This window comes from Eptesicus fuscus, chromosome 6, assembly GCF_027574615.1.
Source record: "Eptesicus fuscus isolate TK198812 chromosome 6, DD_ASM_mEF_20220401, whole genome shotgun sequence".
Lineage (NCBI taxonomy): Eukaryota > Metazoa > Chordata > Mammalia > Chiroptera > Vespertilionidae > Eptesicus > Eptesicus fuscus.
The window spans coordinates 26,117,364-26,127,873 of NC_072478.1; the positions used below are offsets into that span (position 1 = coordinate 26,117,364).

The following is a 10,510-nucleotide window of genomic DNA, read 5'->3' on the forward strand; positions in this document are numbered from 1 at the left end:
TTTAGTTCCCAATAATTCCAAGTCAAAGAATGGGAGAAAAATAAAACATGAGTCTGGAGGCTTGGAGGCAAATATTTGAGAATACTAGAAAAATCCAGGACCCAGTTTAGTTCACAGGTGAACAGTGAAGCTTTTAACTGAACTAAAGTCTAATATCCACAACTATGTATTATGGAGGCTATTGAAATATAATTTTCCCTCTAAAATCATCCTTATTTTTATCAAGGAGCCAAATTAAGACCAATTTATTTACCATAGTAAGTCCAGTTTCCATTTGGCCTGAATATTTGTATGAACACAAGAATAGCAATTGATCATATATCCTCTTTCAGATCTGCTTTGCTGACAACTCTTACAGAATGGGAAAGATGAGAGATGCACTGGTGAGCTCAGTTCTTCAAGACTAGTGTGTGTACCTGAACCCCAGCAACAAGGGGTCAGAGAGGAAAGAGATTCCATCTGCGACTTTAGGGATGGATGGGCTCTAGCACGAGACATGTGGGTGGGGGTAGGGCAGGTTACATGGTAAGGCTAGCTGAGTCCCCAAACATGGGGGGGGTGCTCTCTTTCAAGCCCACTATGGGAGTGGAGGGGATGAATGCGGGTGCTTGTTTCTCCTATTTGCCCCCTCTATTCTATTCCATTCCTCAGGACTCACCCCTAGAATGGATCCTGAATAACTGGTCAAAATTTGATCCCCAAACCCTAAAGAAAAAGAGATTAGCCTTCTTTTGCAACACAGCATGGCCCCAATATAAACTGGGAACCAGGAGGCCTGGCCGAAGAATGGAAGCCTTCATTATAACACGATTCTCCAGCTAGATTTTTTCTGCCATCACCAGAGCCAATGGACTGAAGTCCCATATGTCCAAGCCTCTATGGCCTTAAGGAACAACCAAGACCTTTGTAAGACTTGCAGCTAGACCGGCTTTGCCAGTCCCAGGGAAATGGATGAAGGTCCCATATACCCAAGTCTATGGCTTCCAGGGATGACCCTAAGTTATATAATACCTGTAAACTAGATCTCTCTGTAATTGCTACAGGGCCCAAAGAAAACTACCCAGATGAAAAGGAAACATTCTAAAAATGGGGGAATCCTTTTTAAAAATTATTTTTATTGATATTAGAGAGGAGGAGAAGGAGGTGAAGACAAAGGAGGAGGAAGAGGAGGAGGAGGAGGAGGAGAAGGAGGAGGAGGAGGAGGAGAAGGAGGAGGAGGAGGAGGAGGAGGAGGGAAGGAGGAGGAGAAACATCAATGTGTGAGAGAAAAACATCAATTGGTTACCTTCTACATGTGCCCCGACCGGGGATTAAACCTGGCATCTCACTGGCCAGGCTAAAAATGGCCCGGGGTGCAGGCTCAATCCCCAGTGAGGGTGTGCAGGAGGCAGCTAATAGACGATTCTCTCTCATCATTGATTTCTCTCTCTCTCCCTTTCCCTTCCTCTCTGAAATCAATAAAAATATTCTTTTAAAAAAAGGAAAAAGAATCACTCTCCTTTTTTTTTACAAAAGTAATCTTTACAGGGCCAGCAGTATGGTTCCAGAAACAATTCAAAGCCCACCAAATCTTATCTGGGCCATATTTTAAAATGCAAGTTTCTGGGAGGTAATCCTTATTGAAAGGAAAAAACAAAAACAAAAACACCTTAGCCATTTGAGTTGATCTAATTAATGTATTTCAGATGTTAAACATTAATTGCTAGACAAGTCTGAATTTCACCTACTTTTGATGTTTTATTACAAAAATAAGGCTAGAAAATAGATTTGAAGTTTTTAATAAATATCTTACATTTGATTAGAAATATGTCTCTTAAAAGTTTGAGTGTGGTCCTAGCTGGTTTGGCTCAGTGGATAGAGTGTCGGCCTGCATACCGAAAGGTCCTGGGTTCAATTCTGGTCAGGCGCACACGTCTGGGTTGCGGGCTCGGCCCCCAGTTGGGGGTATGCAGAGGCAGCTAATCAATGAATCTCTCTCATCATTCTCTCTCTCCCTCTCCCTTCCTCTCTGAAATCAATAAAGATATATTTTTTTAAAAAGTGTGAGTGTGTTTGCCAATGAAGAAGTCCAATATGAAATATATTTGCTAATCTAAAGAATGCCAATTGCTTACTTTATAGTAATCACTAAAAATTAAATTTCCTAAGAGTTAAGAATTCAAATTAAATTAGAAAGAAATTGTATGGTTTGATGATAGAAGGTATAAAGTATGGAGATTTTTTTTTAAGGAAAAGGAAGAAAGTTAGTTGTTTTAAAGTTGGTTATTTCTGAATGGGTAAGAAGGTTTGTGAAAGTTGTAGAAGGTTTGTGAAGAGAAATCTTGAAAACAAATTATATAGGTAAGCTGAATGATGAACTTAATTATATAAATGAATTTAAAGATCAAAAGAAAACTAATACAGAATTAAAGTTTTGTTCTTTTCTACTTTATTAAAAGTACAAGGATGTTCCTCTTGCTTTCTAGATATAAGAAGACTTATTTTTTTAAAGCAATTTGGTAAATTATATATTTTCTCCCTACCTCATTCCTCTAGAATTTGGCAATTCTTATTGAGTGAGCCATGGTAATACATTCCTTTGCATGAATTCAATAAGACCAGTTTCCAATTGTAGTTTTAACCAAAACTTTGACTGGAATGTCATGTCTGAGAGATTGTTAGTCATGTAGTTTAGACCCCCTGACTTTCCTCCCTAAAGATAACATCTAGGCCTCAGTTGTGTTTCAGCTCCAGGCCCAGAAAAGCAGCACAACCAGACAAGTGACGCTGTGGCTGCCTCAGGACCAGCTGCCATGACTAATGACCCCCTGCACCAGTGGAGAGCACACCCCTGGAAGAGCACACCTGGAAAACTGATGGCTATTCTGCTAACCCGCCCCTAGGAGCCTCCTGCCTTAAATGTCCCCGAAAGAGAAAGAGAAATACCCGCAACACAAAGGACCCAGGGCAACAGGTCCGGGCCTTCGCAGCCTCCTCTCCACCCCTCACAGGCTTGCATCCCCTAAGGCAGTGGTCGGTAAACTGCGGCTCGAGAGTCACATGCGGCTCTTTGGCCCCTTGAGTGTGGCTCTTCCACAAAATACCATGGCCTGGGCAAGTCTATTTTGAAGAAGTGGCGTTAGAAGAAGTTTAAGTTTAAAAAAATTGGCTCTCAAAAGAAATTTCAATCGTTGTACTGTTGACTAAGTTTGCCGACCACTGCCCTAAGGCCTGCTAAGCTCGTCCACGTTTCACTGTCCTGAGTGTGCTTTTGCTCACAATCAATAAATTCTTGCTTGCTTTGCCATATTTGCCTCTTGGCTAAAATCTTTCCTTCAAGAAGACAAGAACCGAGGTCTCATCGTTGTCCAGCTGGTAATAGGAGCCGTGGGGATGGAAACAGGTGGCTGAATCTGAGACCTGGTTGGGAGGTTGCATTGTCAGGGCTCGCTGAAAGGTGGGTTGTGGGGGACAAGATAAAGGGAGGGTCCAGAATGACTCCCAGGCCCTGAGCTTATTTAACTGTATGGACAGTGGTTCCACCCCATGACTTTGAGTTCCATTTAAAACTTAAAGCACGCACGTGGATACACGCATGCAGACACCACACCTGCACATACATATGTACACACATGCAAACATCCACATGTGTGAACATGCACACACGTGTGCTTCCACCTGCACACACCTCCATGCGCACTCATACATGTACATATACATGCCGCATACACATGCACACACTCGCACACAATATGCATGTACACTCAAGCATATACACACCCATCTCTACATGTGTACACTCAAAAACCACTCTTGTATTTTCCATGTCTCTTATCACAGTCTAAAATACTATATATTATTCTCTTATGTATTGGGCTCAATGTCTTTCTCACCGGACTATAATAGGAGCTCTGTAGGACCAGGGACTTTTGTCTGTCTTGTTCATGGCGGTGCCCCGACACCTGGAACAGTGGCACATAGGAGTTGCTCAATTAATATTTGGCAACCGAGTGAATGAAGCAGCCAGAAGGGAAAGCTGGGACGTCTGTTCTCTGATCCCCACCTGAGTCACATCTTCAGCTGCCTCTGGAAAGTATGAGCGACTGCATGAGTGAGAGTGAGATGGGGCCAGCGGGGGTGGGGTGACAGGAAGGAGAGGAGGGCAAGGGGGAAAGAGGAGGGGCTGAACCACAGCTCTAAAGGCAGCCCCAGGACCCACGGGTGCCTGTCTGTAGCGTGCGAAGCCCAGGAGCGTTGGGCAATTGTGGTTTTCCTCCAGCCCGCAGGACCCAGCCGTGCAAGCCTAGCCTGGGCATCTGGGACTTCATCCACGCAGGCATGGAGGAGACAGTGGTGCGGCCCTCCGTGTTCGTGGTGGACGGACAGACGGACATCCCGTTCAGGAAGCTGGAGCGCAAGCCCCGGAGACAGGCCTGCAGTGCTGCCAGGCTGAGTCTGGTCCTCCTGCTGCTGCTGCTCGTGGCCGGGCTGGCCCTACAGGGCTGGTTTCTGCTGCACCTGCACTGGCGCCTGGGACAAATAGTCACCTCGTTGCCGGTGAGTGGGGGCTGGGGGCTGGGGGCCAGAGGTAGGCAGGTCTCCTATGGCCCTGTGTGTCTCACTGTGCATGGGTGTGCAGGGCGGGGGACAGACTCAGAGCAGCCCAAGGCAAGTTCATTCATCTCCCTGAACCTCAATTTCTCTATCTGTGAAATGGGCATATTCCCTCAGAGGGAATAAAATACGTGCCCATGGTGGCTGGCATATAGCAAGTGTTCAACCAATGGAAACCATTCTTCCTTTTCTTAAAAAAGTAAGATATAACTGCCCTGGCCAGTGTGCCTCATTTGGTTGAACATTGTCCCATATACCGCAAGGTCGCCGGTTCAATTCCCAGTCAGGGGCACATGCCCAGGTTGCAGTGGATCGATGTTTCTCTCTCTCTCCCTCTCCCTTCCTCTCTCTCTACAATCAATAAATACATATTTTAAAAGATAAAATTAAGATATAACTGACATACAACACTGTGGAAGTTTAAAGTGTACAATATATTGACTTGATACGTTTATATTACAATATGATTGCTATTGTGGCGTTAGCTAGCATCTGTGTGGTGTCACTTCATTATCATTTCTCTTAGTTTGGGAATAATTCAGATCTAGTCTCTTAGCAAGTTTAATGTTTATAAAACAGTTTGCTGTCTGTAGCCCCTGGAATCAACATGACTTGCATATTATTCATTAGCCATTCCTGATCACTATTAATGGGATTGCCGCTAATCCACTTTGTCCAGATGGCTGAGAATCTCTCTGCATCAGTTTCCAGTTGGCCGTGGATGTGACTGTCTGTCTGCTGGCCATGCCTGTAGGTCTGTGTGTCCTATGTCATGCCCATGTGGTTAAGACCTTGTGTCCTGTGTCTCCAGGTCATTTCTCTTTGTGTCTGGATCTGGTGGCCACATGTGCATGTCCATGTGGACTGTGCTGCTGTCCTGTGTACACACACCCACCCACATGTCCACGCACCTGCCGGTCCACAGCCCATGGGTTGATGTTGTCTTTGTTTCTTGGTCTCTGTGCGTCACAGACCCACCTGGATCCATAAACCAGGCATCCATGTGTCTGCATCCACGTGTGTCTTGTCAGTGACACCTAAGTGTCCAGTGTCACGTGCCCATATCCACATGTTGGCATTTATGTCCACATGTCTATGTATCTTGAACATTATCTATTGAATAAACACTTGTAGAGTGCTTACTGCGTGCCAGGGGCTGTGATACACTTCACACATACGAATTCATTGAATCCTTGGCAGGCACTCTTCATATGTCCATTTACAGAGAGGAAAACTGAGGCACCATGGGGTGATGAGGTTACTGTGGGGTGTGTGCATGTGGCCCTGGGTGTGTACTAGTATCTGAGGGTGATGCTGCACCCATGATCTGCATGTGAGTCTGAGTGATGCCAGGGGAGGGGCCCCACAGGTCCTTACTCTGGGCTCCTCTGCATTTTCAGGAGAGAGAAGCAGGATCCTGGGAGCAGCTGACGCCAGGTGAGTCAGGGTGCTGGTCCCCGGGGAGGGGCATCGGATGGTTCCCACGCTGCCTCCACCCCCATTGCCCAATAGGATTTTCACAAGGGACAGAAAGTCCCACAGGTGCCCCTCCCCCAATCCTGAGAAGCAGAAGTTTGGGTCCCTCCGGAAAGGGTGGGGTTGACACCAGTAAGTGGACTTGATGACCTCTGGGAGGCTGGCCCTCACCTGCCTTCACCTCTGACATCTGACTCTCTCTCCAGAGCCAAGGTCCCACAAGGCGAACCCGGCAGCACATCTGACAGGTGAGGGGGACCCCGGGTCCTGGCAAGGGGTGAGGGTCAGGGTGTCCTGGGGAGACCAGACAGACACACAACATGTCAGAGTATTCATTCACTCAATATTTATTCACAGAGTCACCCAGAGCACAGGCACTGGCTGGGTCCATGTATTTCTAACTTTATTCATTGAATAAACCTGTAAACAGGGCTTACTACACGTCATGCATCATAATATACTTTATACATATTAATTCATTAACTCCTAAGCAGGTTTTCTCCATATTTCTATTTTATTGAGACAAAAACTGAGACACACAGAGGTTTTAAGGCTGCTAGGCCAGGTGGGTTCTGCCTCCATTCCTCAATTCTGCCAGTACAAGGTGTTTTCTCGTGTGTGTTTTTTGTTGTATTTTTTTATTTTTATTTTATTTATTTATTTATTTTTTTACTGATTTCAGAGAGGAAGGGAGAGGGAGAGAGAGATAGAAACATCAATGATGAGAGAGAATCATTGATTGGCTGCCTCCTGCATGACTCCCAGTGGAGATTGAGCTCACAACCCAGGCATGTGCCCTGACTGGGAATCAAACCATGACCTCCTGGTTCATAGGTCGATGCTCAACCACTGAGCTACGCTGGCTGGGCCACTACAAGGTTTTTGTGTGTGGTGTTTTATTTATTTATTTTTGGTAATCCTCACCAGAGGATATTTTTTTCCATTGATTTTTAGAGAGAGTGCAAGGAAAGGAGGAAGGGGGAGAAGGAGGACAGAAGGGGGAGAGAGAGAGAGAGAGAGAGGGAGAGAGAGAGAGAGAGATCAATTGGTTGCCTCCCACATGAGCCCAGACCAACCGTGTCCGGGGCCCAACCTGCCCTTGACTGGGAATCAAACCCATGACCCTTTAGTGCTTGGGGTGGATGCTCTAACCACTGAGAACACTGGCCAGGACAACCACTACCGTTTTGGTGCTTTTCTCAAGTCACTAAATTGCTCCATACCTCGGTTTTCTCGTCTATCAGAGAGCAACAAGATGAGTTAATGTCTGTAAGAAGCAAGTGACTTCACTTCTCTGTGCCTCGGTTTCCCAGCCTGCCAGAGAGGATGAAGTGAATTCATACATAGAAAGTTCTCAAACAGCCTAGCACAGAGGCGGAGGCTCAGAGAGGGGCGGTGACGGGCCTAAGTTCACACAGCAAGTTTGGGGCGTGTGCTGAGCAGTCCCCTTCATCTCCCTCCGCAGGGGCCAACTTCAGCTTGACCAGCAGCGGGGGCCCGCTGCTATGGGAGTCGAAGCTGGGCCTGGCCTTCTTGAGGAACCTCCGCTACCAAGAGGGCGCCCTGGTGATTGTCCAAGCCGGCTACTATTACATCTACTCCAAGGTGCAGCTAGGGGGTGTGGGCTGCCCGCAGGGGCTGGCCAGAGGCCTGCCCATCACCCACGGCCTCTACAAGCGCACGCCTCGCTATCCCGAGGAGCTGGAGCTGCTGGTCAGCAGGCAGTCACCCTGTGAGAAAGGGACCGGCTCCCGCATCTGGTGGGACAGCAGCTTCCTGGGCGGCGTGGTGCACCTGGACGCGGGGGAGGAGGTGGTCGTCCGGGTGCTGGAGGAGCGCCTGATCCGGCTTCGGGATGGTACTCGGTCCTACTTCGGGGCCTTCATGGTGTGAAGAACGGAGCAGTGGCCCATTGACAGGGGGTCTGACCGGAGAGGTGCCTCAGGAGACAGACAATCCAGCAAGTGGGGACCTTGGAGGGCATCCCAGGGACCCCAGAACTCAGCACTTGGGGAGTCAACAGGCACCACAAGGGGCCAAAAACCCAGCCACCCCTAGAGGTTGGAGACATTGCCTGATAACCACGTGTGACACAACACAAGCTATCAACACAATCCCAGACACCCACACAGGCCGTACAGCCACACACATGATCATCACATCAGACTTCCACATGCCACGTCACAGTCAGACTCATCACACACACACACACACACACACACACACACAGCATCATGATCTCACACACACACACACACACACACACACGCACACGCACAGCCTGAGGTTCCTCTCAGCCAAGACGAACACATCCTGGGTGAGGACCAGACGTTGTCTGTAACCCTGGGCCCCTGACCGTTGGTCTTGGAATAAATGGCAAATGCTGCATCTTGGTCAACCTCGTCGTAAGGCAAGAGTGGCGTGTAGAGACAGAGGAATCGATGGAATGACTCACAGAAGTCACTTTATGGATAAGAATCCTGAACCCAGCTGGCTCAGCTCCATGCAGGAAGCTTGGGGGAAGCAGAGACCGCATGCCCGGGTCTGCCTTGCCCTCCAATCCACGACTCCTGAGGACGTGAAGACTACCTCCCGCCCAGCACCCTTATTGCAGGCATCGGTACGGAGTGGCATACTCTCAGCTTTGTGGAAGCTCGGACTGACTGGGGGCACGAGAAGAGTGTGGGGGGAGAGGAAGTGATGATACGCATAGATGGTCTGTGCAAATGAACATATACTTTGTTGGGATTGGAGGGAAGTCTTATTTGGATGAGGGCTGGGACCCAGAGGTGAATAAATTATTATTGTTATTGTCATTCTTGTCTGGTACAGGAGGTGAAGGAAACAGGTTTTGCAACCTGATAATCTTGGGTTCCAATTTCACTCTACCACTTCCTGGCTGTGTGTCTTTGAGCAAGTCCTATCACCTCTCAGTGCCTCAGTTTTCTCTTCTGCAAAATGGGAGGTCACAGCAGTCCTTGCCTCCTCGGTTTGTTGTAAAGATGAAATCAGATCAGGCTTGGAAGAAGCCATTTGGTATGGTGCCTGGTACACAGTCAGAGCTCCATAGGTGGTGTGTGCCATAAGTGAGTTAGAAATACAAAGAGCATTTCTCGGGCACTTTCCCTATGCCAGACATCTCCTGTCACATACCTGGGCAGCAGCCATTGCTGTCTCCATGTTCCTGATGGAGAGACAGAGGCGGGGATGCTGCCCCCACCTCCACCTCCACTCCTATTAAGGACGCAGGGCTTCATGCCTCCCTGCCCTTACTGGGCTGGTGGGAGGTGGGACAGCCCCAAATGCCGGGCCCCGGCCCCCGCTGGAGTTTCCTTTACTCTCATCATGGTCTTTCTGTTTCCGTGGCTTTGGTGAGGAGACCAAGGTGTGGGGCCAATGTATTTATCTCAGCCACCAACTTCCGCTTGGGGATGGAACTCTCACTAAATTTAACCTCCAAAGATCATTCCTCGGAGGGGCCTCCCTGCCTTGAGGGGAAGGAGGGGAAGGTGAGGAAGAAAAAGGGTGGGTAAGGAGGTTGGGTAAGAGTGGGAGGGATATGGAAAAGGAAGGACCGAGGGGAAGGAGGAGGGAAAGTCTGAGAGAGCCCTGCGGGTGCACAGGCTGCTGCAGCAGGACACCTAGACCGGTTTCAGATAATGTGTGGGGGCAGGAAGTCCCAGCTCAAGCCACTAACCTACTTTTCAGTAGAAGTTAAATCTACTTGATTTCTGCTTTTACCTCCAGGGCTCCGTTCTTTACCAATTTCAACCTCTCCTCCACCCCCAATAAACTCTTCCTCAAGACCTCGCAGCCCCTAGGCAGGAAACCCTCCCCCCCTTCTTTTCATCTCTTGTCAAGATTTTAGAGATGGTAGAAGTGAAAAATAATGATGATAAAGTCACTTATTAATTTCCTATTATGAGGCTGTGCCCCTCCTGCTACATATCACTGCAGTCGAACACGGAAATGCCTCCTCTTTGAGAGACAGAATGGTTCTTAGGCCGGAGCCAGAGCGCCTGGGTTCAAAGCTCCACTCTGACACTTCTGGGCTGCGTGATCTTGAAATGCATCTATTCTTGGCTTCTCTGGGCCTCAGTTTCCTCGTTTGTAAAACAGGAGGCACAGTGGCCTCTACGTTACTCTGATTATTGTGAGATGAAATGACTTGAGTCTTTAAGCATTTTTCCAGAGCTGGGCCCACAGGGAGCTCTTTAATTCTTGGTAGATTGAGGATTTTGTAAGCATGCTTGTAATCACACACACACATTTACATTTTGAAGTCTTTTCAGCTGTTATGTCAAAGGTGACCTTGCCTCCATAGGCCACATGTAGTCATTGAGTGTGGTTTTAAAATGGGAATTGGTAGCCAATATTTAAACATTATGAAACTTGGCAAGTAAACAAATACAGATTTCTGGATTTACTTGGAAAGTTGGAA

The 10,510-nt window shown here is 47.8% G+C and overlaps 1 protein-coding gene across 1 annotated transcript; it reads left to right on the top strand.

Moving 5' to 3' along the window:
- The first annotated feature begins 4,241 nt into the window (after positions 1-4,241).
- On the top strand, positions 4,242-8,271 carry TNFSF14 (TNF superfamily member 14). The gene is made up of 4 exons (XM_008150554.3): positions 4,242-4,536; positions 5,994-6,030; positions 6,276-6,317; positions 7,535-8,271. Exons 1-4 carry the CDS (start codon positions 4,318-4,320, stop codon positions 7,960-7,962), a joined length of 726 nt encoding a protein of 241 aa, XP_008148776.1. The 5' UTR covers positions 4,242-4,317; the 3' UTR covers positions 7,963-8,271.
- The last annotated feature ends 2,239 nt before the right edge of the window (positions 8,272-10,510 follow it).